This window comes from Choloepus didactylus, chromosome 21, assembly GCF_015220235.1.
Source record: "Choloepus didactylus isolate mChoDid1 chromosome 21, mChoDid1.pri, whole genome shotgun sequence".
Lineage (NCBI taxonomy): Eukaryota > Metazoa > Chordata > Mammalia > Pilosa > Megalonychidae > Choloepus > Choloepus didactylus.
Window position 1 is genome coordinate 20,256,116 of NC_051327.1, and position 27,632 is coordinate 20,283,747.

General features: G+C 43.6%; 2 protein-coding genes across 2 annotated transcripts in view; one reads left to right on the plus strand and one right to left on the minus strand.

Moving 5' to 3' along the window:
- Positions 1-7: 7 nt before the first annotated feature.
- The window catches only part of KPNA7 (karyopherin subunit alpha 7), a 124,558-nt gene continuing 96,933 nt past the window's right edge, over positions 8-27,632 (plus strand). The window contains exon 1 of the mRNA XM_037814919.1: positions 8-625. The gene's annotated coding sequence lies outside the window, so the exon portion shown is untranslated. The remainder of the gene's footprint in view (positions 626-27,632) is intronic.
- Positions 13,449-27,632, minus strand: part of LOC119517801 (myosin-16) — a 62,955-nt gene continuing 48,771 nt past the window's right edge. Inside the window, exons 36-44 of the mRNA XM_037814808.1 lie at positions 26,152-26,288; positions 25,956-26,059; positions 22,509-22,701; positions 21,339-21,542; positions 20,226-20,351; positions 19,139-19,309; positions 18,310-18,510; positions 17,069-17,291; positions 13,449-13,818 (exon numbers count right to left, since the gene is read on the minus strand). Coding sequence (XP_037670736.1) covers positions 17,091-17,291; positions 18,310-18,510; positions 19,139-19,309; positions 20,226-20,351; positions 21,339-21,542; positions 22,509-22,701; positions 25,956-26,059; positions 26,152-26,288 — 1,337 coding nt within the window. The 3' untranslated portion in view covers positions 13,449-13,818; positions 17,069-17,090. The remainder of the gene's footprint in view (positions 13,819-17,068; positions 17,292-18,309; positions 18,511-19,138; positions 19,310-20,225; positions 20,352-21,338; positions 21,543-22,508; positions 22,702-25,955; positions 26,060-26,151; positions 26,289-27,632) is intronic.

Sequence of the window (27,632 nt, forward strand, 5' to 3'; positions counted from 1 at the left end):
AGTTCGGGCGCGCGGTCCGTCGCCCGGAGGTGAGCGGGGCCAGGTGGCGGAAGTGCTGGCGCCTTTTACATTCTCTCCCTCAAAAGATTTCCTCAGACTCGCGAGCCCAGGTGTGGAGCCTTGGCGGCTTCCCAACTGCTTTTGTCAATCAGAGGACTTACCTAAGAATTGGGGCTTTTCTTACCACATGGACCTGACGAACAATAGGTTTTTCTTCCTTCAGAGACCCCATCCCCACCCCACTCCAGTCAGAGCCGGCGGGCCTGGGCTCGGCTTCTTGGCGGCGCTTGGCCAGCCCCAGGTCCCTCTGGCAGCACTGGGCCCTGGGGTCGCCTCCTCCACCTTGTTCCCTCTGGAAAGCCTGTGAGGCCCCCTCCCAGGAGCCTTCTCGACCCTTCCTCGGTCAGAATTACTTCCTCCTCACTCCTAAAATGGCGCCAAGGGAAAGAAAAAAATTGGAGGAATTTAGCACCACCACCCCCTCCCCCAGACGCCGGAAGACTGTGTGCTTTCTATGCAACTGCAGCTTCTAAGAAAAACCCTGAACCCCTCGTTTGCCAACAGATGCCGCCCTTGAAGCCGTGGAAACTCTGGAGCAGCTCTCCTGCCCTCTGTGCCACTACAGGTTGCTAAGTGGTTATTGCGTTTCCTCTGGTGTTTTTCATGTTTGACCCCATGATTGATTGTAAGGTGACGTTTTCGAAAGTGAATTTGTTGAGCTCCCGTTTTCAGAGCCACACTGTTAAGTTCTTTGGGTTAGTTAGTCCAGCTGTTCATGCAGCACTGATGAACCGGAAGTAATTGGTGGTACTTTGTCCCATGACTCCAAAGTCTTTGGTTATAGGGGGATCGAGGACAGATAGGGTGGAAAGATCATTTTAAATTAATCACCCCTCCAAGAGACAACATATTAGCAAAGGAAACGTGGCATTCATGGGAAGCCTCATGTGCCTGCAAGTTACACCAGCCAATCCACAATTATGTAGAGTTGGTACCCCGAGTCAAGTATCAACGATATTCTATCTAGATGCCACCCTCTCACAAAGGACAGTTCCTTCTTCTTTAAGGAGTTTATAATCTGGGGGGAGTAGAGTAACACGCAAATGCATTATCAGACTATGATAAATGACAAGAAAAGGAATGTTAGCCCAGAAAAATGACAGTAAGACACATTCAATATTAATCTTTGGTTCTGTTTTTTTAAATCAGCGTTTTGCCTTTTAGCCTAAACAGAGCTTTCTGCTTGAGGCATTTCCATAGATGGTAGCTCTAAAAGGGACTTTGTAAGTTAAACCCTTTTATTCTTTAACTGAGGAAGTGGGACTGGCCTCCAGATGCCCTAGGCCAGAATATTTCCTGTTATACCCCCATCAGGCCCTGGTATAGAAGCCAGTAGAGTTCCTAGGAGTGAGTTATTTTTAACATTTTTTAGACTTGTGCAATTTGTAAGGACAGTGATTTAGTATCCAAAAGGAAGCCTCTGCCTTTTAAAAAATTAGTACCAAGGAAGGCAATAAGAAGTGGGAGGAAGAGAGGGATTGGAACTGCTGTAGGATGATTTTGTTTGCTTTATTGATTGTATTGGTATTGTATTGAACTGGAATTTGGTTAAGAGTCAGTTCATCAAATATTTGAGTACTCGCTAATGTATGGAAGAGTTGATTAAAATCCCACTATCCTCAAGGAACTTAGAGACTAGGATAAGACCAGATCACAAATCGTATTACGGTGGGAACTGCTGTCACTGAATTGAATGGCCTTTTGAAGTCTCAATTATGGTACCAGCTAGGTGACAATACATTACCTGTCTGGGGCAGTGTTCTCCAAGGGACTGTGTATGCTCTAAATCTGTATCCACTCTATGGTGCTGTTTTTCCCATAGCCAGGATTCAGAGTTCTAGGAATCAAGGGGTGGAAATGGGAGTGGCACCACTCATTATTATTCCTAGTGATCCACTAGAAAAATGTTTGCTTCCTGTTCTTGCAACCTTAAGTTCTGCTGGTTTACAAGTCTGAGTTCCAAAAGGAGGAGTGCTTCCACCAGGAGACACAACAATGATTCTATTGAACTGGAAGTTAAGACTGCCACCTGGCCACTTTGGGCTTCTCATGCCTCTGAATCAACAGGCAAGGAAGGGGATTATCAAGGGGAAATAGGACTGCAGCTACACAATGGAGGTAAAGAAGAGTTTGGATAGAATACAGGAGATCCCCTAGGGCATCTTTTAGGACTACCATGCCCTGTGATTCAAGTCCATGGGAAACTGCAACAACCCAGTCCAAGCAAGACTACCAGTGGCCCAGCAATTTCAGGAATGAAAGTTTGGGTCAGAACCACAGCCATTTGAGGTACCTGCTAAGGGTAGTGAGAACATGGATTGGGTAGTGGAAAAAGTAATGATAAATATGAACTACGACCACATGACCAGTTACATGAGAACCCTGAGTGATACAAAGCTAGAAGGCCAAAATCAAGATATTGGCAAGGCTTACTTTCTCCTAGAAATCTATAGTGTTCTGAAGCCGCGGCCAGCAATCCTTGGGCTTCTTTGGCTTCTAACTCTGCCTCCAATCACATAGCAGTCTCTTCCAGTTTCTGCTGACTTCTGGCTTCTTCCTGTGTGGCCTTCTCCAACTTCTGGTTTCCCGTTTCTTCTCTTTATAAGGCCTCCAGTGGATTAAGACCCACCCTCATTCAGTTGGGATGCATCTTAATTAAAAATAATATCTTCAAAAGTTCCTATTTAGAATGATCGCACACCCACAGTAATGCAGATTAAGAATGTGTCTCAATTAGGGTACATAATTCAGTCTACCACGTTTAGTGTTAGGCTTTGTTTGGGTTGGTCTGTTGAAAGCCTCAGGTGTTACCAAGCCCTTCTAACTTGGAAGGTCTCAAACTGCAAACTCTGTTACCCTGTTGTGGGCAGCAGCTGAAATTGCTAGTTAGTTCCTTTAGCCTTCCAGCTATACCACTGGGATCCTTGGAGTCCCCTTCATACAGCATAATTCAGTGGTCAGACAAAGATTTGAAAGGAGTTTATACACAGATTTGCAACTCACCTGAATGTAGCTTCCGCCTTTCTGAGATTTCTCATCTCACTTCCCTATACTTTGGCAGCTTGATACTCCATCCTCTGACCCCCTTAAGGCTGTGAGACTGTGGCTTTCTGCTTGAGATCTAGTTGTCCTTCCCCCGTGGGCCGGGACATGCCCTCAGGGGAAAAGCCATATAAATAGGAATAGCACCCAGGGCCTTTTCCTTATTTCAAGGGTGGAATCCCTCAAGTTGCTGCCTGCATTTGGTTGCTCTCAAGTGCTTTCAACTAATTGTTTTACATTTTGCCCAGAGTTTATAATTGTTATCTGTGGGTGGGTTCGTCCAACACAAACTACTGCACTCTTAATGGAACTGGCACCGTGTTCTTCTACTGTTGGATGTCTCCGTTTTTGTTGTTGTTGTTACATTAATCGATGTTGCAATTCATTAGTGTTGTATTGATAATTGTTCCTAGATGCTAATAACAGAATCCTCTTCAAATAACTTAAGCAGAAAGAGATTTATTAAGGGCTTGGTAGCTCACAGAATGATGGGAGGGCTGAAGAAACAGATTTTAGGCTCATTTTCCAAAATGACTCCCAGAACACACAAAGAATTGGTTTCCCGGAGGAGCGGCTTCCTTAGTCAAGATCAAGAAGCTGTCAGACCACAAAGTTGGTGCCACAGCTGCTGATTCCCAAACTAATATTCTCATCAGCAAGGTGGGTGCCCTGGATCTTGTCTCTTTTCACGTGTTAATCACTTACAAATAAAAAAACTCATGCAGTTACCTTCATTGGTGCAACTTCAAGCACACATCCATACCCTAGCAGCAAGAGAGACTGAGATGTATAGGTTTTATAATTCTATATTGGGAAGGTGAGACTTTCACTTGGGGAGCTAACAACACGCAGAGAAGCTGTTCCGAAGTTTTAGGGAAGCCATGAATGACAGCTGTCTACTACACCGCATAGGTTTTTTCTTTCTTCATAAATTATTTCCATAAGAGAAATTGCTAGGAGTGGAATTAGTGGATAAATCCTTCAATTAAAATTTATTTGAAAATTGTTTTAATGTTTCTGTCAAAATGGTACATTTTAAGGGAAAAAATATACAAAGTAAAAATCATGGCAAATCCTATCACCTAGTTGAATCACTATTACATCTTTCTAGACATTTTTATGCATATATATACATACATAAAATAATACATGTATATATGTGAAGTGTTACATAATTGGGGTCATACTGTAAGTGTTGCTCTTTAACTCACTTTGTAACCACTCCAACCCCAAGAGGGTTTCATTTTGGGGATAGTGTGTGTCTTCAAATTCACAAATGTCTTCAACAATAATACACTAGTTTTTTCTTTTGTTAATTCCATTCAGGTTTTTTTTTTTTAATTTCAAATGTTGTTTTATCTCTAGAAGTTTGAATTGAGTCTTTTAAAATATCTTCCATGTCTCTCCTTAACATGCTCATACTTTCTTCTACCTTCGTGAACATATGGAAGAGTTATAATAAATGTTTTAATGTCCTTTTCTATTAATTCCATCACCTATATTATTTCTGGATCTGTTTCTATATATGTTCTACTCCTCATTATGGGTCACATTTTCTTGCTTCTTCGCATGACTGGTGATTTTTGATTGGATGCCAGATATTATAAATATCTACTATGTTGCTATATGCTAGGTCTTCCTTTAAATGTTCTTGAGCTTTGGTCTGGGATTTAGTTAAATTACTGGTAACAGTTTGATACCTTAGGGCTTCTAAATACTTCCTTTCTTGCACATACATTAAAAGTTTTTTCCCACTCTGGCTGGTAAGAATATGGACTTTTTCTGGCCCTGCATGAGCTTCAGCAATTGTTCTGTCTTCTCCCTTCTGGTGGTTCTTTTCCTGGCCTTGGGTAATTTCCTGACATTCAGGGGCTGATCGGTATTTAGCTGAAGAGTTGAGGAACCCTCCACAGATCTGGAGCTTTCTCTTTATGCAGCTCTCTTCTCCCTGGTACTCGGCCCTATGAATTCCAGCCTTTACCTCCTTAAATTCTTGATATCCTCAACTCAGGAAGACGGCTGGACTCTGTTTGGGTTCCTCCTTTCTGCACCTCACCTGGAAACTCTAAGCAGTAATCCAGGGCAACCGTAGGATCCACCTTGTTTGTTTTCCTTCTCTCCAGAATCACTGTCCTCTGTTGCCTGTTGTCCATTGTCTGAGAACCATTGTTTCCTTTGTTTGTTTTTTCGGTTGAGTCAGGAAGATAATTCCAATCCCTGCTACATGCATCTTTGCTGGAGGCAGAAGTCCCCTGTATCCAACTTTTAAATGCAACAAAATGTCATGAAAATTTTTCCATGTCAAGAAATATAGATTAACAGTGCTTGAAATTTTAAAAATTAAAGTTCAAGGGTTGATATAATTTAAACTGATACAATTTAAACAATTTAAACAATGCCTTAGTTTTTATTGTAAAAAGGATTTGTGAATTTGAAGACACACACTATCCAAAATGAAACCCTCTCTGGGTTGGAGTGTTTACAAAGTGGGTTACAGAGCACCACTTACAGTATGACCTCAATTATGTAACACTTCACATGTATACATGTGTGTATTATTTTATGTATGTATATATGTATATATATGTGTGTATATGCATAAAAATGTCTAGAAGAAGAAAGAAAAGGTTAAAAAATTTAAAAATCACCTATGATCTCTAGACTCTTACTCAGTAATGGTTTTCATTTTTAATATAGTCTTTTCCAGCTTTTATCCATAAGTAGTTATATTTTTATACATCCCTCACTATCTGAACTCTCATTATCTGAATATTCATTATAACTTAAAAACATTTTTTTTTACCTAAAATTCACTATCTGAAGTGAAAACCTTGTATAATGAATATATATTCACTCACCAATAAAAACATTTGTTTACTCAAGGCTGGGTAAGAGCCTGTAGACTGTTGCAGTTCTGTTTTAGCTGTTGTCCCAATAGAATCACATTTTGCACTCATCTTGTTAAAATATTGCTGTTATCTTCTCACATTTTTAAATGAGAATGTCTTCTAAGAAAATGAAAAAACCTCTCAAGAAAGTGAACACTTTCTTCAGACATGGGAAAACTCAGGATCAGCTGTTTCACCATTTCCTTCATCTGTTCACTCTCAGCTTCAGAGGTTTCTCCATCTCAGTAGTCATTTCCACAAGTTTCGACTTTGTGAACCTCTCTATAGCATGTTTTTTTTTCTCTATTTCATTAATTTATGACCTTATCTGTGATATTTCATTTTTCTTCCTTTTTTGTGTTTCTTTTGCTATTATTTTTCTTTTTTATATGACTGCTCACTAGTAATTTTAAGTCTTCTTTTTTCTTTTGTAATGTATGCATTTAGACAATAAATTTCCCTGTAAGTACTGGTTTTGCTATATATGTCAAGTTTTGATATGCAATATTTTTAACTGCAAATTTTACTGAGATAAATAGTCACATACCATATGATGCATCCAAAGTATACAATCAGTGTCTCACAGTGTCATCACCTAGTTGTGCAGTCATAATCACATCCAATTTTAGACCATTTTCATTGCTCCAAAAAGAAAAGTAACAGATAGGGATAAAAATAAAACCCAAAACACCCCATACCCCTTATCCCTCCCTCCTATTATTGACCTCTAGCTTTGGTGTAGCACACTTCTTACTGTTGATGAAAGAATAAGATATTACTGTTAACTATATAGTCTGTAGCTTGCAATAGTTACTTTTTTCCCCATATACCAATCTGTTATTTGTACGTGTCGTACGTTTGTACTGGTTCATGAAAGGACTTACTTGTAAATATTTATGGTAGTAATCTTAAACAGCATCCATCTACCTCAAGGATCACTGTGTTACACAATCCTAGCTTTCCTTCTGGTGACATACAGGACTCTAAACAACCATTTCAACCACATTCACAGATAATTCAGCACTATTACTTATAATCCCAATAATGAGCTACTCTCGCCTCTAACCATTTCCAAACATTTAAATTCACCCTCATTAAAAATTCTGTACTTATTAGGCAACTGCTACCCATTCTCTAGCTTCAATCTATCTCTTGGTGACCTATATTCTATGTTTTATGACTGAGTTTGCATATTCTAGTTAGTTCATATTAGTGAAATCATATAATGTCTGTCCTTTTGTGCCTGACTTATTTCACTCAGCATTATGTCCTCAAGGTTTGTCCATGTTATTGTGTGCTTCTGGACTTAATTTCTTCTTGTAGCTGAGTAATATTTAATCGTATTTACATACCACATTTTGTTTATCCACTCATCGGTTGATGGACAGTTGGATTGTTTCCCTCTTTTGGCAATTGTGAATAAGGCTGCTATGAACATTGGGTGGCAAATGTCTGTTCGTATCCCTGCTTTCAGATCTTCTGGGTATATACCGAGTAATGGAATTGCTGGGTCATAGGGCAACTCAATATTTAGTTTTCTGAGGAACCAGCAAACTGTTTTCCACAGTGGCTGTGCCATTTTACATTCCCACTAGCAATGAATAAGTGTCCCTATTTCTTCACATCCTTTCTAACATTTGTAGTTTCTTGTTTGTTTAATAGCAGCCATTCTAGTACATGTGAGATGATATCTCGTTGTGGTTTTGATTTGCATTTCCCTAATAGCTAATGAAGGTGAACATCTTTTCATATGCTTCTTAGCCATTTGTATTTCCTCTTTGGAGAAATGTCTTTTTCCCGTTTTATAATTGGATTGTTTGTCCTTTATTGTTGAGTTGTAGGATTTCTTTATATATATTGGATATCAAAGCCTTATCAGATATGTGGTTACCAAATATTTTCTCCCATTGAGTTGGTTGCCTTTTCACCCTTTTGACAAAGTCCTTTTAATTAACTCAAAGAAGTATTCAACCTTGAGGAATTCCCATTTATTTTTTCTTTCATTGCTTGTGCTTTGGATATAAGATCTAAGAAGCTAACTCCTATCACTAGGTCTTGAAAATGTTTCCCTTTATTTTCTTTTAGGAGTTTTATGGATCTGCCTCTTATATTTAGGTCTTTGATCCACTTTGAGTTAATTTTTGTGTAGAGTGTGAGGTAGGGGGTCCTCTTTCATTCCTTCAGATATATGCATATCCAGTTCTCTCAGCTCCATTTATTGAAGAGACTATTCTGTTCCAGTTTGGTGGATTTGGGGGCCTTTTCAAAAATCAAATGACCATAGGTCTCAGGATCTGTTTCTGAACTTGCAATTTGATTCCATTGATCAATATGTCTATCTTGATGCCAGTCCCATGCTGTTCTGACCACTGTGGCTTTAAATTACTCTCTAAAGTCGGGAAGTGGGAGTCCTCCCACTTCTTTCTTCTTTCTCGGGATGTTTTTGGCTATTTGAGGCCCCTTTCCCTTCCAAATTAACTTGATAACTAACTTTCCCAATTTTGCAAAATAGGTTGTTGGAATTTTGATTGGTATTGCATTGAATCTGTAGATCATTTTGGGTAGAATTGACATCTTAATGATGTTTAGCCTTCCTATCCATGAATATGGAATATTGTTCCACCTATTTAGGTCTTCTTTGATTTCTTTTAGCAATGTTTTGTAGTTTTCTGTGTACAAGTCCTTTTAATCCTTGGTTAAGTTTATTCCTAGATACTTGACTATTTTAGTTGCTATTGTGAATGGAAGTTTTTTCTTAATTACCTCCTTGGATAGCTCATTACTAGTGTATAGAAACACTATTGATTTTTGTGTGTTGATCTTGTATCCTGCCACTTTATTGAATTCATTAATTAGCTCAAGTAGGTATGCAATATTTTTGTTATCATTCATTTCAAAATATTTACTGATTTCCTTTTTTTTTTTTTGATGTATGGTTCATTTAGTGAGTGTTTTCTTAATTTCCAAACACAGGTTTTTAAAAATTATATATATTATTGACTTCTAGTTTAATCGCATAATTTCTAGCTTAATTCTGATTTGTTTTTGTTTGTTTAGTCTTTCAGTTCTAAAAAAGGTATGCTAATATTTCCCAAATTATTGTGGATTTGTCTATTTTTCCTCTAATTCTGTCATTTTTTCAGTATATTTTTAGACAGTATTATGTGTCTCTGTGTTATAGAATTGTTACGTATTCTGATGAATTGAACATTTGATCAGTGCAAGTGTTCCTTTCTAATAGTACTTTTTGCCTTAGCATCTGTTTTCTCTGATATTCATCTAGCTACACCAGCTTTCTTTTCGTTGGTGTTTACTTAGTTTGAATTTTTCTTTCCTTTAACCGTTAAAGATCTTCTGGGTACATACCGAGTAATGGAATTGCTGGGTCACAGGGCAATTGCTGGATCATAAGGCATTTGCTGGGTCATCTAAAACCATAGGTTTTAGATGTGTTGCTTGTAAACAACATATAGTTGCATTTTATTTTCACACTATGTATTTCATAGTATATGTTTTTAAACTAGTTATTATTAAATATTTAAAAATTTTCAGTCCACTTACATTTAAAGTAATTACTAATACATTTGAGTTTAACTCTCCTATCTTACTCTGTGCTTTCTTTTTGTCTTGCCTGTTCCATGTTTCTTTTCCTCTCCCTCCTTGCCTTCTTTTGGATTGATTTTATTTGTTTGTTTGTTTGTTTTTCCATCTCAAGGTCTAAATCAGAGGCATGCTGGAACCATCTCACACTGGCTCAGGAGTTCTCAATTCCATGTTCAGTGATTTCACGTTGGTAGCTTCAAATTGGCCATGGTGGGAGCATTTATGCCATGGAAAGCATCAAAGGTTACAAACTAGAGCTTTTGGCCTCTGGAGAGCTGGTTGTTAAACATTTACTGGCGCACCAATAATTATTACTTTCTTTCCCTTCCTGGATACTGCAAAGGTCTTAGAATTCTTATCCTTCTCCCAAGTTATGTGCTATTCTTATCATGTATTTTAATTCTATAGTAAATATCATGTATTTGCCATTTTCTGAAGTTCCTGTTTGAGCTTCATGTTGTTTCAACCGGTTCTCCCTTATGTGGTGTCTTCACATGTACTTGGTTATTAATGTTGTGTCTGATGTTTTATTTTTTAAATTGCATAGGACTAATTTGAGAGCTAAGATGTTTTTGTCTTTGCCCAGATAAGATTTTCATTTTCATTTTGCCAGGTACTTGAAGATGTGGGCAATCTGACATCACCTTGATCACATTTTAGCATTTGAGATTTTCTGGGCCATCCAGATGACTAAGGATGTTCATCTTCTAATTCAGCCTTACTCATCAAGTATAACAGTTTGGGGTCCCAACTCAAAACACAGGGATTCACCAGGACCCCCATCTTTGGAGGGCCCTGGATTCTAACTTTTGTCTCTGCAGTCCTGAGAGGCTGTCAAAAGAACCCTCGGGCTCTCAGCCGCCTGTTCTAGAATCAGCAAATAGCCCCTGGGAAGAAGCCGTCCCAAATGCTGGGCTCACTCTGGTTTTCTCTTTTCTCTTGGATATTGGATATGTGCTACCTTCTTAGTAAATAGTGCACTCTTATCTTTGAGTAGATGTTTTGTATTTTGTCCACTTTTCTAGTGGGAGGGTTTCTGTCACCCTCGTCCTCCATTACCAGAATCATTTGGTTAAGTAATCATTTTTTAAAATTACTGTGTATCTATTTTATTTTGCTAAATCCTATTGCATTAATTATACATTTTAACACATTATGAAATTGTTTATTTACCTTATAGTATATTTGTTGCATAGTAGAGGGAATATTTAATTCTCATCCAATGTCATACATATCATTGTGAACTGCATGCAAACATAATCAATGTGGTGTTCATTAAATGTTAAATAATTAGATGATTAGTGTTTAAATGTTTATATTACATAGAAATGTTTGGAGGATTGTTTTATAGGTGTTTAGTTGAAACATTTGGAGAAGTTAGTTGGAGTTTTTTGACAGGCTGGGAACACATTCTTATTTTCTTATTTAAAATAATGTAATATAGACTCCCGTGATCTGAGAATTCACTATACAACATATTTTCAGGAATGAATTAACCTGGGATGGCCTGCAGTTCTAATTGCAGCATATAGCACACCTCCCATTTGTGTACTTGTATCATAAATATATTTGTGGGCTTCCACCTATATCACACTCCTAATTGAAGATGGTGGCAAAATTTGAGTAATCCCACACCCAGAGAAAAGTTTACCAATTCAAGAGTGTCTCTCCAAGAACAAATTTAAAGTGATAGGAAATTGCAAATCTACTGAATATTTCTGTGAGAACACTGAGTGAAGTGGCTGGTTTTCTTATGATCATGGACCGTTCTTTTTGGTTCCCGCTTCTGGGCCTGAACCTTAAATGCCAGTCAACCCCAGGTTCTGCCTCCCTCCGTACTCCCCCTAAGTGGTCTCCCCTGCTCCCAGCCTGAGCCACTACCCATAGGCCGCGGGCTTCAGATGGGTGTTTCTAGCCTACCTCATTCCCAACTCTTGATTTGAGATCTTGCCATGTATATCTAGTTCCTTATGTGTCCTGCCCCTAAATATTCTTGAGTCCTAAGCAAAGGCTGAACCTTGGGTTTGATCTTCAACTAAGGAGCATCCAGACTTTAGTCGCTGTGCCTTTGATTGTCTTGTTCTGTGGTTTTGAAACCAAACCGGAATTCTGGACTCTGGAATACCAATTTCTTTGGCCAGCTGTTCCCCAGTAGCTATGCCAGGATAAGGGTTCCACTTAGACCATGCTTCAAGGATATCCTTTTGACTCTGGTTCAAAACGGTCCTCCTTTGCCAGGCTTCTCTTTATAGTATATCATTTATGGGACTCGTAGCTGCCATCTTAATTTTGAAATTTTATGTTATTATAGAATTAAAGACTAGAACTAAATAAGGGGGAAACATTGGAGACAGATTCTTGTTCAGTAGTAGGTGGAAGTTTGTTTTTTTCACTGCAGCAACATATGTGCATCCCTAAATTTCCCACTTTAACCATCTTCAAGCACACAGGTTAGCACCAATCACATCCACACTGTTGTGCTGCCACTGCTGCCATCCACCACCAAAGCCCCTTCAACTGGAGGGAATTTAACAGGGATGAGCTGTCTTCTTTGAGGTGGTGAGGTTCCGTCAGAGGAAGGGTTCGGGAAGTTGGAAGACCGTTGTTTTCAGGGATGTGATGGAGGGGAATCCCCAGCTGGTTGAGAGTTGGTTAAAAATGCCTTCTGAGTGTTCCTTCCAGCCCTAAAATTCTAATATAATTCTTGGATTCTGTGATTTGGAGTCTCCCCGGGAATTCACACACGCAGCAGTTGGAGACCCTGCCACCAGAGGGCAGTGTTCTCACATCTGGTCCAGCTGCACAGACAGAACAAAACAAGGTCTGCCCAGGAGCTGCCTGGAGAGCGCCTAGAACCATCACAAGAGAATTGTGGCCCTGTGTGAAGATGGATCCATCAAAGAAATAGCATCTCTGCCCCCACCACCCTGAATAACAGACCCTCCCTGGTTTATGTCTCCCAGTGGATTGGAGAGGGTTCAAAGTGCTGAAGGTCAAAGGAAAGACAAGCCACTTCCATTTCCAGAGAGCCAGGGAAGTTTATTTTCTGAGGGCTTTGAGCGGCAGGGAGCCCTCACTCACAGCACTGCCCCTCCCCTGACGGTCCTAAGACTAGGAAAGGGAGGGAGGAGTAGGGTCAAGGAGTGTCAGAGGTGACAACGGGGGAAGGTTGAGGGACCCAGGAACCTTCAGTGTGAAAAAGAGAGAACTTGGGGGACCACGAGAACTGTCTTCCCTGAAGGTTGTTCTGCAGGGCCCTGGGTGTCAAAAGCAGAGGGCAGGTCTCAGCTTGATTTAAGGAAGAACTTTCTAACAAAGACTGGAAGGACTACCCTGGGAGGTAGTGTGTTCTCCATCATTCATCCACTCCATAAATATGTATCGCATGGCCACTTCAGGCCTGGCACTGTCCAGGGGCTGCAGACACAGCAGTGAACACAGCACACAAAACTGCCTCCCCTCGTGGAGCTGACCGAACCTCCTGGGAAATGTTGAAGCAGAGCCTGCAGGGGCCTTGCGGGACATCAGCTTGGATGGATCTTTCCATCCCTTCTGACCTGAGAGTCTGTGATTCCATAACTCTTTTCTCAGCTGTAAGAAACCTAATTTTTCTTCATTTTTCTCACAGACCTTCTCAAAATTTGGAAAGAACCTCACCAAGGCTGAATAGTTTTCATGGTTTCTAATAGAAACAAGCACTGTGAATTAGGGCGTAGGGACATGAGAGAATTCTGAGATATTGTAATTCTAAACATTGCCTTTGATCTGGAAGTCTCAGAAAAATCTAATTCTTCAGTTGAAAACAAACTCAGGCTCCAGCCAAGTCTATTTTTCATGTTTCTTTTATTTAAGCTACATTGGGACAAGGTGTTAAACCTGTCCAGGGGAGGAATTATTTCTAAAGAGCAGCCAGGTCACACACACATTACACATTCCGTCCTTGACATGAACGTGTAGGATCTCAGCTAAAACAGACCCAAGGTTACTGCCACCCAAAGGCTCCCATGGCGTGATGCCACTGCAGAGAAGCCATGTTGCCTTTTACCCCTCTGATGGCTGGGCACTTACACCCCCAAGCTCATTTTCCCCAGAGCTCTCCTTATTCCTTAGCACCCATCTCTGTCTCACACTTTTCTTTGCATGGTGAACATTCTCAAAACAGGCTCCATTTTCCATTTTCAGATTTTCTTCCTTTCAGTGGACTGCTCTTGAGATCTGTGTCACCCTGGAAGGAAGAAGAGAGAGAGTGGGTGTGAAAGTCCATGTGGGCTAGAGCTGGGATTTCTGACATCTTTGCCCCCTTCTTCACAGAAAGACGGCTCCCCTAGAAGCCTGGGCTGCCACTTCCTCACAGTGATTGGCTTTGAGTCATCCTTGGTTTGTTCTGCATGAGGTTGTGAGGGTTTTGAGACACCTTCTCTGGGCTTGACATGCCCATGTGGGCCTGAACTCTACACAGCTGTCCAGAGAGTCAGGGTGCAGCTCCCTGGGACACAGTGCCCACGTGAGCCTTGCCAGTGGTGCCTTGTGAGGGTGAGGAGCTGACTTGATTAGTGTGACCTGAGCATCTTCCCAAGAAAGACAAGCTACCACCCATCACATCCCACAAGTCGATTTTAAGAATTGATAGTATTTCACTGTGGAGGTTATGGAGGCCTTGCACCCACCAGGGACCTTCCCAGCTTCCTCTCCCTCTGCTGTCCAGCTCTGCCACCTCAGCCTGGGCCCCTCTGCTCCAATCAAGCTGCACTCTTGTGCAAATCCCACCTGTGCACTTTTGCTCATGCCTGGAATGCCCTTCTCTTTGCCTGGTGTAGGATCTGTTTTATTCTTTTAGTTGCCAACTGGAGGAAATGGGTGCTTTTGTAAAATATACTGATCGTGCACTTGGATGTCCTAGCAGTGTCAATTGCTATAAATATTTCTAAAAACTTCCTCTATTTCTGAACTTATATTGGCAGGGACATGTAACAAACAGGACCCCTACTTTGAGTAGCACTGCCCCAGAGCATGTACAGGTCACGTCCTCTGTGGAGCGGCTCCACCCCACCATCTCAGGTTGCACCCGTCGCTCCTCCTCTGCACTCCTATCCCTGAGATACAATCACCACGTCCCAGAACATTCACTCACAGTCTGGGTGTGCATCTACCCCCCAACTCAGCTCCAGGAGAGAGGATCCTCAGCTCCAGGGGTGAGGACCTTTTTTCTTATTCATCTCTGTATCCCAGAGCCAAGGACCAGCCTAGCCCAAATTCGGAGCTGGATAAATATTTGCTGGACTGGGTATAATGCCACTTTAGAAAACTGAACTCTGTGGCTAGTGAACAAGAAGTCAGGGCCCAGGCTCAATTTTGACCCATCCACTCGTTTGCTTAAAGCATTCCATGACCACCGATGGCATATCTAACCTGTGACCAAGAAAAAGGAACAGGATAAAAGAGTGAGGATGGATTGGACACAGAGAGCAGGTCCCAGAGGCCCAATTCTCACTGCGTCTGCTGCAAATCCAGTGGCATGGAGCATGGCCACATTGTGGCAGAGCAATTGGACCAGGATCAGTGGACCCCAGGAGTAAACAGTTGTAAAGCCAAGTCTGGGCCTGGACCACTCTCAGAGGCCTCTTCCTGGAAGCTGGCTTAGCAGGTGGAAGGGGCCAGACCCCCTCCAAGTCTGGGTGCTGCACGAAGCCTAGTGAGTAACTCCACCTAGGGCAGAGCTCAGGGAGCGGGATCCCTTCCAGGTGTTGGCCCTGAATGGAGGTGGTTACCCAACCCATGGGTTGTAGGCCCATCTAGAGGCAGCCTCTGATGTCCTCTTCCTGAGCTAACCGTTCTTGAATTAAGACAAAGATGCTTAATCCCGTTTTTTGTTTTCTCCCAATGCAAATGTAAGATAAGGCCCACTTCAATTCAAAGGTCAGTGGGGTTATCACTTTTGGCTAAAACCCAGGCTGACTGCCAGTCTTGGGAGGCAGAGCCATAAATGAGCAGAGGAGCCTTACCCACACAGAGAACTGATTCAAGAGACCAGAAATAATTCCCAACATCCATGGAGGTAAAACAGTGGTGCTCAGACTCCAGTGGCACCGACCTGAAGGAGCCCTTGATTCTGAGCTGTTCTGGTTAATCCCAAGCAGAGGGCAACCTTATCAGTCTCCGCAACAGTGACAAGCAGAAGCTTGCATGTCTCTGACACAGGGCTTGTGACCTTGGGCAAGTCACTGCACTTCTCCAAGTCTTTTTCCCTTCCCTGACAGGGCTATTTTTACCTATCTCATAGGGTAAATAAAACCAAAAAGCATTGACCACATGCCTAGCTCTTGTAGAAGTAGGAGAAACCTTTGCCCCCTGGCTTCAAGTTTCCGTAAGGGGAAATTTCTGCTATAGCAGAGGTTCTCAAACTTGATCATGAATCCAAATTACCTGAAGGGCTTGTTAAACCTCAGCAGCTGAGCCCACCCCCAGAGCTTCTGATTCAGTAGGTTCACGTGAAGCCTAAGAATTTCCAATTTGATGTTGATATTGCTTGTTCAGGAGACCACATTTTGGGAACCACTGCTCTAGAATAGTCTTCTTTGCCTCTCTGTCTTACCTTTGCCTTACTCCTCTCCATGGGAAGAGGAGTGATTGATCCTGTGTTTGGAAGAAGGAACCGGAAGGTGGGGCTGAGCCCCATCTAGTCTCTTCTTTTGGATCTACCCTGGGAGAGGATGAGTCTGTGTCCTTCCTCTCCTTGGAGAAGGGGCTGCTCCCCAGAATGCTGACCTGTGGTTGTTCAGTTCTGCGGGTACATTTAATCCTGGGGAGAAGTATTAGGGTGCCCATGGTAGACACCCATTGAAGCCACACCCTTGATCTAGACTTGTAGCATAACAAAACTGGTATTCTGTCTTTTATATATTTGTCTCCTGTATATTTGCTCACTTGGTTCTGATGTAAGAATAACAAGAAAGGACTATTTTAAATCACCCCTCTAAAATTCCCTTCTGCATCTAGTGCTCAATAAATGGTAGCTGCAATCATTATTATTTCCTTAATGTTAGAAACGTAAATTCAACCAGTATTGATGGAATTCTCAGTGAATAACAATATTGTAGGGACTACGAAAGATGAACTCATGCTGCCTGTGAGCTTGCAGATGGCCCTGTGGTTCTCCAGTGGCAGCAAACATGTACCAAGCACCCATGTGCCAGGCCTGGCACTGGGGCTGTGGAAGTGTCCAGCAGCATCAGACATGGAACCTGCAAAGAGCTTCCCGCCAGATGGTACATCCTGACCACCAGCCCCTGTGGTGAGGGTGGACAGCATCACGCCCGAGGGCATGAGAACCCAGAGGAGTGCTTGGAGTTCCCATTGCATGAGATCAAGGTGTGGTAGAACCGGGGAGCTGGGAAGCACACAAGAAGGAAAGAGCCAAGCAAGTACAGGGCAGGTGAGCTTAGAGCATGGCCATCCCAAGTGGAGTCCACACCTACCAGCTGCGGCGGAGAGAGGGCCTCACTCCTCGGAAAGGGTTTTGGAGGAGCCTGTCTTGGACACCTGGATGATCTCCACGGAGGTGATGCCTTTGCCAGCCACGCGGTGCCTGGTGCGCAGCTTGTTCAGGGCAGTCTCTGCCATGCCTGCCCTCTCCTCGGCATCATCCAGCTCATGCACCGTCTTCCTGTATCGAGCCAAGGTCTGGTTGGCCTGCTCCTCCTGCCAGAGAGACATGGTGGAAAATGGGTGTCAGCCTGGCTCACTCTTTTTATGTGTGCATTTTTGCCAGTTACATGTGGTGTGGGAAGAGTCCAATTGTTCCTTAAGGCTTGGTATAAAACACAGCAGTCCAGGGGGACATCCTTCCACTCCCCAGGAACAACTAACTGCTTTCAACACTTTTAACTGATTCTTATTGGCCTTGATGCCCACATTTCTAAATAAAATGTGCTTCTGTAATTTCTGGATTTAGGCATTATCTATGGGTGCCCCACTATGGAAGATAAGGATTTCGCATTTTCCCCTTCTTCTGCCACCGTTTTCCTATCCCCTTATCTTCCCAATCTACTTAAGTGTAATTTTGACTAGAACAGTATTTACTGTAAGCCTGGTCTTTTTGGAAGGGCATTGGGTTTTTGAGTGGCTTATAAATTCACTGTGGTGGCCCCAGAGCTGGCAGCAAATGATTGCAGAGTCAGCTATGTATGTCCTGGAGGACAGGCAGACATGAGACATAGGTTGAGACTCGAAACCGCCATCTCCTAACAATCTGACTTTGACTTTGCTGATCTAACATAGCAATACCCCACTCTGGGTCTGTTTCCTCACCAACGAAATGATTAATAATATCAGCCTTCCTGCCTCGGCCTTGGGAGAATCAAAAAGGTGAAGTTTCTTGGTAAACTACCACCCAGAAGGACAGATTATCCTTGCCAGAGGCCAGGAGGGTTCCTGAAAGCAGAACAGAGGTGACAAAGACTGGCCCCGGGGTTTAACTCACGCCCTTTTGTTGCTGTGTTAGTCATTGTGGGGGTTCTGGGGAGAGATTTTTGTTGTTACATGTTATCTCTGTGGAGTGTTGGGTCCCCTTCCCTCCCGATAGTGAGGACAAGGTGCCATGGACAGGAGGCGGCAAGAATCATATTTTGGCCAATGTTTGATTTCTTCCACGGCTGGCGACCTGAACCTGGGAAGCAAGAGAAAGGGAGGCAGGAGGAGAGCATGGGGGAGCACACACCGCCTCCTCGATCTGCCGCTTGTAGACCTTCAGCTTGTTCTGCAGCTTCTCCACCAGCTCCTGCATGCGCTGGTTGGTCTTGTGGTCCTCCTCCGTCTGGAAGACCAGCTCTTTGAGCCGGCGCTCATTCTTGCGCAGCGTCTTCACCGTCTCCACGTGCTGTTTCTGCTCGCCATCCAGTTCTGTCTCTAATTCCTTGATCTGAGAGAGGAAGAGAGGAATACAGCCACATGACTGCATGCTTCTGAACTTCAGAGCACAATGGCTCTGAGCAGGGGTGTTGTGTCTACAGTGTCCACTTTCCACCCCAAACATGAGCAAGCAGAGCCATGGACAGGAGACTGGGGCCAGCTTGCCTTTTGTGGGATGTGGATGGGTGTCAGACAGTCCCTTTCCCCTAAGCCTCAAGTTCCCTCCTCTGGGAAATGGGAGAGGCAGCGAGTTGGGCCAGGTGACGGAACCTTCCAGTCCCTTCTGGCTCCTATGTTCCATGAAGTAAAGACTAAGGCTTGTTTTTTTTTAGAGTGAGTGAGAAGAGAGACGAATCAGATTGGGAAGGGAGACATGTCGGTAAGAATTATTGATAGAGGAACTGCTCTGCTTCAGGGCTCAGGATATTCTGGGAGGAAAGGTGATGGGGAGAGAAGAAGGAGGTGAGACGAGACCTCTGGATAAATAAATTAGATCTGTGGTCTCCATTTCCTTTTCTTTCCTAGCATCAGCATAAACCAAACCCTCATCAAATGCAGGGTGTTTTTTCACAAAAAACACACAGCCCTGGCTGGATCTCCCTTTTCCCGCTCATGGCTTAGCTCAGCTTTGCCCTCACCCTGGCCTCCAGCTTCATGATCATGCGCTTCCCCCCTTTGAGAGCCAGCTGCTCGGCCTCTTCCATCTTGGCCTGCAGGTCTTTGATGGTGATCTCATAGTTCTTCTTGATTTTCTCCAGGTGCATGCAGTGGTCCTGCTCTTGCCGGAGTTCTTCCGCCATGCGAGCGGCCTGGGGGTGGGGAGGAGAAGAGCTGAGTCGGAGCTGGATGCCCATCCAGGCTCGCACCGCCTTTGGGAGTGGAGGGACCTTGGGAGAAGGTTTTGTGAGGGAGAAGGGGTGTCCCTCAGAGGGACCGGGAAGGAGACAGGCTCGCACACTCACAATCTGGCCTCCCAATTCCATGGACACCCACCATCCTGTTCCACTCAAGCCTAACTCTTTGCTGCTGTCTCCATGAGGGGCACATAGTGGAGAAAAGCCCCCAGTGTGGAGTTGGAAAACCTAGGTCTTCATCCAGCCACTGTGTGACCTGCAGCCAGTGGCTCACCTCCTTGGAATCCCCTCGTCCTGGCACTCATTCAGCAAGTATTCACAGAGCGTCTGCTGAGTGCCAGGCCTGGTCTACACTCTCAGGACATTGCACCAAATCAGACCAACAATGTTCCCTTCCTTGTGGAATTTCAATCAAGTGGGAAGAGCCTGGTAATAATGTATATTCCACTCATGAGTCCCCAAGGGGCCATTGGAGTGAGAACCCATGATCATGCATCCTGCTGGCATGAGCTGCCGGGCGTGGCTTCCATCTTCCTTTCACTGACCCTTTCCCCAAGGCTGGATTAAGGCTCATGCTTGTCAGAAAGCTCTTTCAGTGGCTCCTTGATCTGAGGCCCCTGGCCTCACGCTCTAGTCTTTCAGATAATCATGTCATCACTCCCTACTTGCATGTGTTTGGCTTCTCAGAGAAGCCTTCAGGCTGCCCCAGAGCAGGGACCACATCCTCCAAGCCAAGGCAGGGTGCTGTGACTCCACAGCTGTGGAGTCACAGGGAAGGGGGTGGCCTTTCCTGCCTCCGATGGCCTGGCCCTCAGCACCCCTGAGCCTAGCCCAGGCCCTTCCCACTGACAGCAACAGGACACCCACTTACATCCGTCATGGCTTTCTTGGCCCTCTCGTCAGCTGAGCGGAACTCACTGATGAGCTCCTCATGCTCGCTGGAAATGCGCTGGACATCGGACTCCAGCTTGCGCTTGATCACCAGGAGGCTTTGGTTCTAGAGGAGAAAGCAAAGACATCTCCCTGAACCAGGAGTCTGCATGACCCATCCCACTTCTAGGGAAGAAAATGGCCTGATCCCAGACATACTTTCCAGAGCCCTCCAACAGGAAATGAATGGCTTTGGGTCCTCTACATGGGGTGAGGGTCTCTCCCCTGTACTTCTGTCTGGGTTTTGGAGCAGAGCTTGCTTGCATCACAAGTAGCCCAGGAGCAGCATCATTTAGGTCTGGGATGAGTGATGACTATGGAACAATCCTGAACCCGGAGCTGGGGTAACCCAGGTTCAAGCCCTGGCACTTCTACCTATGTGGACAAATTCTTTACCTCTCTGGGCTTTGGTCTTCTAATCTAGAAATGGGGTTGTAATCCTTACTTGTCCCTTGGGCAATTTTTCTTTTGGCGAGTTCACATAAGAAGGTATGTCAGAACAGATTTGGGAAACCACACTGGTAAAAGTTTGCACTGTGAGTGATAAGTAGCACGGGTATGTACAGGAGACATGGGTCTCAGCTGCTGTAGATCAGCCACTCAGCTCTCTGGGCTCCAGTTTTTCATGTGTAAAATGAATGTCAGATTATGGATATTCTAGTTGCCATCCAGTTCCAAAGTTCTGTCGTCAGCTACACTTGGGGGTAACAGTGGTCCTCAATCAACTACATCATCAGAACCCCTTGGAGACTTCTAAAAATTCAGATTTCTGGGCCTCGGCTTCGTAGTCCTGTTGGATCAGAGTCTCTAGGGGAGGGCCTTGAGAAACAGTCTTTTAAAAGCTCTGCTGGTGTGTTGTGAGGATTTGTCGAGAGGGGGTAACACCTGCCACTGAGTTTTGAGGGACGCCCACATGGTTTGGGCCCAAGCATAAGGTCATGTGGCATAGGCCCTAAGGGGCCACCACCATGCTACTGGACATTGCCCCTTCCTAGATGTTTCCCTTCCTGGACATCATCCTACCTGGATGTCATTTTTCCTGGGCTTGTCCTACCTGGATGTTGACCTCGTTGTGCCGCTCAGTGATCTCCACCACCTCCTGCTCCAGCAGCTTGCGAGAGCGCTCACTGCCCTCCAGGCCCAAGCGCACCTCCTCCAGCTCCGTCTGCAGCAGGCTCAGGCGCCGCTCCTGAAGGTTGTACTGTTCCCGCAGCTCCTCATGCTGCCGGGCATCCTCGTCCATCTGCATCTGCAGGTCCTGGAGGGCAAGAGGGCCCAGCCTGAGCCCAGCCCCTGGGGTTCTAGCATGGCCTGGTGCTGGCCAGGCCTGAGAGCACCATGACCGTAGTGGACCAGGCTCTGTAGAGAGCTGGGGGTGGGGTGGGGAGGTGGGGGCCATAGAAGAGAGAAGGAGGCCCAGACCTGCCCTCAGGGAATTCACAGTCTGGTTGTGGCCTAGCTGGGCCAGGGTCCAGGTGTCCCAAGCACTTGTCTGATGGGCAGTCAATATGAGGTTTTTGTGATGGCGGAACATCTTGTGCTTCCAGCAGGACCTTCTCAAGGAGGCCTGCCCTGATGACCTTTGGCAGTTACACCCCCACTGGCTAATCCCCATCCCCCTTCCCTGCCCTCTTATTTCTCCATAGCACTCATCACCATTTTTAATACTATAGCCTTACTTATTTGTTGCTTAGTATCTATATGCAGTAATATTTGCCTGCTTTGTCCACTCTTGTTCCCCTAGCACCTAAAACAGTGCTTGGCAGAGTAGGCCATCATTAAATGTGCTGAATGCACAAATCCAACTGTGTATGCATAAAAGGCCAGCCCACCGATGGGGGGCTATACGGGGATTCAGCTCTATTTGTGTTCATTTCTTAAAGCAAGTGATGGGTTCATGGATGTTTGTTATGTCCCTTGTTTGTGTATGTCTGAAATCGTTTATAAAAAATTAAAAATGATTAAAAAAACTCAAGACAGGCCCCACTTCCTGTTTTCCTCCTTTCTTCCCTCTTTCCAGTTGTCCAAGATATGGACTTTGGCGGCTGGAGCCTCTCATTTATACAATCCCAAGTCACCTGGTCCCTGGGACAGTTGGCCACCCCAGGTTCAGGCTCTCATTCCTTCATCCTTGCTGAAGAAAGGTGGAATTAGCCCCCTGTATGCCTGCAGACTCGGGGACTGCTGGCTTTGTGATTAGTTCCTCCTGTCCCCAGTCTGCTACCTTGATTTGCTGTTGCAGCCTCTTCAGTGTCTTCACGAGTTCGCTGTTGTTCTTGTTGGCATGATCCAGCTGGATTTCCATCTCATTCAGGTCCGTCTCCATCTTCTTCTTGAGCCGAAGCGCCTCTGCCCGGCCCTTGGCCTCCGCTTCCAGGCTGGCCTGCAAGGACTCTATTGCCCGCTGGTGGTTCTTCCTGCAAGTCCAAGCAGAGAAGACCTTGGCACCCTGGCATGCTATTCAGTCTGTGCTAAACCTCTCTAGAGAAGAGATCTCTGGGCATCAGCATGGGCACGGCCACAATGTTGTGAAATTAAACAGTGTCTTTCCTTAAAGCACTGAGTGGGTAAGCATCAATCACACTTTGGGGGAAGGAAGGGAAGATCATATTTATTGAATTTTTACCATGCGTCTTATGTATTCTCAATTCATTTAACAGCCCTGCAAGGAAACTGAGGTTCTGAGATGCTAAAAAGCATGCCAAAGTTCACCAATTTAGCTCAAAGTGGAGCCAGGATTCACTAGGTCCCTGTTTCTTCCATTATACAATATGGGCTTAGGCCATATAAGTCAGGTTTGTATCTCTCTTCAAAACAACAGTTACTAATTGATTGTATTTAATATATAAAAGTTATATTGTAATCAGCATAATAAGCATTTCCATAAATCTCCCATATGAGCTATATTAACTTCCTTCCATAGAAGGAGACCAGAGGAGTTAATTTTGGTGTTCAATAAACATTTTTTGAACTGAGGCAAATAAATATTTAGCACTGTAATGATCCTGTCACCTGCCCTTTCAGAAATCCCCAATCCCAACTGGATTCATCTCAGCTTAACTCCTAAAGGCCACCACATGCAGGCACATTGCTGGATTTGCAGCACTTTGAGATGTATTCAACCTCCAGATATTGGAGAAGGTGTTATGGCATTCTCAAAAGTGAATAAAATCGTGATTCACTTTAATTTAGAGAATAAATACAAGCAAAAACTACAAAACATTGTTAAAAGAAATTAAGGAGGATCTAAATAAATAGAAAGACATCCCATGTTCATGAATTGGAAGACTTAATACTGTTAAGGTGGTAATACTCTCCAAATTGACCTACAGATTCAGTGCAGTCTCTATCAAAATCTTAGCTGGCTTCTTTGCAGAACTTGACAAGCTGATTCTAAAATTCATGTAGAAATGTAAGGGACCCAGAATAACCAAAACAACCTTGAAAAAGAATAAAGTTGGAGGAGTCACACTTCTTGATTTCAAAGCCACAGTAATCAATGCAGCATGGTCCTGGCGTAAGGACAGACATATGGATCAATGGAATAGAACTGAGATTCCAGAAACAAAGCATTACATTTATAATCAATTGATTTTGACAAGGGTGCCAAGATAATTCATTGGGAAAAAGAATGGTCTTTCCAACAAATGGTCTGGGACAATTGGATATCCACATGCAAAAGAATGAAGTTGGACCCTCTCCCTCACACCATATAAAAAATTAACTCAAAATAGTTAAAAACCTAAATATAATAACTAAAACTGTAAAACTCCTAGAAGGAAACATAGCGATATATCTTTGTGATCTTGGATTAGGCAATAGTTTCTTAGATATGTTACCTAAAGTATAAGCCACCAAAGACAAATAAACTGGACTTCATCAAAATTAAAACTTTTTGTGCATCAAAGGTTACCATCAAGACAATGAAAAGACAACCCACAAAATGAGAGAAAATATTTGCAAATCATGTATCTGATAAAGGTCAAGTATCCAGAATATAAAAGAACTCCTACAACTCAGCAACAAAAAGACAAAAGACCCAGTTTTAAAAATGGGCAAAGGACTTGAATAGACATTTTTCCAAAGAGGCTATATAAATGGCCAGGAAGCATCTAAAAGATGTTCAGCATGAGGGAAATACAAATCAAAACCACAATGAGATACCACTTCACACCCACTAGGATGGCTATAATAAAAATGATGGACAAATACAAATGCTGGCAAGAATGTGGAGAAATTGGAATCCTTATACTACTGGTAGGAATGTAAAATGATGCAGCTGTGGTAAACAGTTTAGCAGTTCTGCAAACAGATAAACAGAGTTATCACATTACCCAGGAATTCTACTCCGAGGTATATGCCCGAAAGAAATGAAAACAAATTTCCACACAAAAACTTGTACATGAATGTTCATAGCAGCATTATTCATAATAGCCAAAATGTAGAAATAACCCAAATGTCCATCAGTTGATGAATAGCTAACCAAAATGTGGCATAACTATACAATGGAATAGTTTTCACCAGTGAAAATGAATGAAACACTGTTACATGCTACAACATTGATGAACATTGAAAACATTATGGTGAGTGAAAGAAGCGAAACATAAAAGGTCACATATTGTATGATTCCATTTCTGTGAAATGTCCAGGATAGGCAAATCCATGGAGACAGAAAGTAGGTTAGTGGTTGCTTAGGCTGGGGGAAATGGTGGGTAAGGGGAGTGACTGCTAAAGGGCATGGGGTTTCTTTTTGGGGTGATGACAGTGTTCTAAAATTGTGGTGATAGTTGCAAAACTTCATGAAATACTAAAAACCACTTAATTGTACCCTTAAAATAGGTGATTTGTATGGTATGTGAAATATATCTCAGTAAAGACACTTACAAACACACACACCTCCTACAAACCACATATTGCCAAAGCTAGAAATTTAGGGTGGGGATCAGATTTAGCCCATTGGCTTCAGTTATTAGATTCTCTTCCCAGTGGCTCTGCCTATAGCTCTCATAGAAGGGTTTGTGGGGGATGTTATAAAATTAGGAAACCATGTAGGAGGATTTCCGGAGGGTCCTCTGCTGCCAGGCAGACAGCTCAGGCAAGCTGCCAATGTGGACAGTTCTAAATGTGTTGGTCTTGTCAGAATCACAACAAATCATATTTCTGTAAACTAAAATCTAGGAAGGAGTCCAAAATTTTCTTGAAACTTGAAAGTCAGCATCACTGGTCAGTGAATTAAAGAGAGAGCTCCAAATCCAGCAATCCTTGGAAAATTCCTTCTTTTCCATGAGCTGTGTGGATGTTTGTCCAGAGTTTGTTAATATCAGTGGTAACTTGCATTTGTATTGCTTTGCAGGTTCAAATGGGCTTTCATATCTATAATCCCATTTAGTCACCCCATGCTGGACAGGTGGTGAGGACGTTGTCATCATTTCTATGGGTTAGTGTTTTGTGACAATTTGCTGAAATACTATATTTCAAAGTGTTTATAAACCTAGAGTGTCATCTCAGTGTAATGCTATATATCATTATCCCCACTTTACAAATGGGGAAACTGAGGTTCAGAGAGGATCACCTAAATTGCCCAAGGTCATATGACTAGTAGGTGGCAGGGACCCAGATTTCCTGACTCTCCTCCATCACACAGCCTAAAAGTCAGCCTCCAGGCCCATACCTAGTAGCTTCAAATTCCTCTTCTTTCTCATGGATTCTTCGGTCTATATCAGCTTTAACCTGCGCCAATTCCAGCTGAATTCGAATCACCTTGCTCTCTTCAACCTGCCGGGAACATAAACATCAGTCTTCTGGCCAAGAAGGTCAAAGATCCCTGGCCAAGGTTTCAGCCCTCAAGATGGCAGCCCTCTGGTTACCTCCAGGGAGGACTCAGCTTCTTCCAGGGCCACCTGTAGCTCTTCCTTCTCAATCTCCAGTTTTTTCTTCAACTTCTGCAGCTCGTGCACACTCCTTCCGCCCTCGCCCAGCTGATCTATCAGGTCCTTTATCTCCTCTGAGAAAGGAATATTCTCATTAATAAGGACCATGAGGACCACCCTCTCCCCAGGGCTGTGGACTATGGCAGAGACATTCCTCAGGAGGGTAAGAAGCAGGTGCTCCTAGCTTCACTGTGTCAAAGGACAGGTAGAATATCAGGACTTGGACATTGGAGACAGTTGGAGAATACAGGATTCCAGCTCCTTTTTTTATGGATGAAGAGCTGAGACCCAGAGAAAAGTGAACAAACACAGAGCAGCTTTGGGGTCAGTGCCCAGGACTCCTGGCATGTTAGTGCCACACACCATGGCTCAAAAGGAACCATGCAGGAACACTTGTGGGGAGTATTAGAGCCTTTCTGATCTTCTCTCCTGTACCTTGGAGCAGGTACAAATCTCAGGCTGCCACCAGGGGTGACCAAGAAATGCAACTGTTTCCATTTGTCCATGACCAAATCAAAATTCAATTTCTAGATCAAATCTGTTTTCCACACAGTGCCAGAAACTTAATTTAGGTGAGTTTAGAAAAACTTCATTCAATCTAGGGTCTAGGTTCCAGGGTGCTTTCAGAGGGCATTGGAGGGTGTCATCTGGGCCTCACCTGTTGCCATCCACCTGACTGGCATTACCAGCATACCCATGGCCCACATGGTGTCCCATCATCTGTCCATGGACATGGTAGCTGTGTCTAGAACATTCTTTGCTGCCCTGCTCTGCTCTTAACCCCTTGGTTACCTGGGAATTTTCTCATCTGCACTTGGAAGCTGATGGGGGTGGGAAGGAGGTAGAGCCCGGACCTTTTGGCAGGGACCCTCACCAGTGCCTGATCTTCACCTCCTCCTATATTCCTTCCTCCCCTGGACCAGATGGCCTTTATCCAATGCTGCTCTTCCTCCCCAGTCTTTTATTCATGCATTTACTTTTTGCTCAAATCCTTCAGTACATATACTTTTTAAATTAAGAAAACTGAGCACTCCCACCTCAGATACTTGGCTCTCAAGATGGTCCCCTGTAAGCAGACAGCTCCCTGGGAGGGAGTTGTAGGACCTCAGGCAGGTTTGGGAACAATCAAGGATCATCTGCCTCCATCCTCCATTTCACTGACCCCATATCAGCTGCCCTGGAACTTAGACAAACCCAAGGGAGAAAGCGGGGTGGGGTAACCCAGAATTGACCAAAAAACTGCTGCATTGACTAGATTTCATCTCTGCCACTCAGCAGAATGGGGGCTCTCAAACAGTTCTTGCAAATAAAAAAGTGACATTTCTTGCAAAACTGAGTTTGTGGTTAGAAATCTGTGCCTACCACAAGAACAAATGATGCAGACAAATCTCTGTATGGCAAAATGACCTTCAACAGAT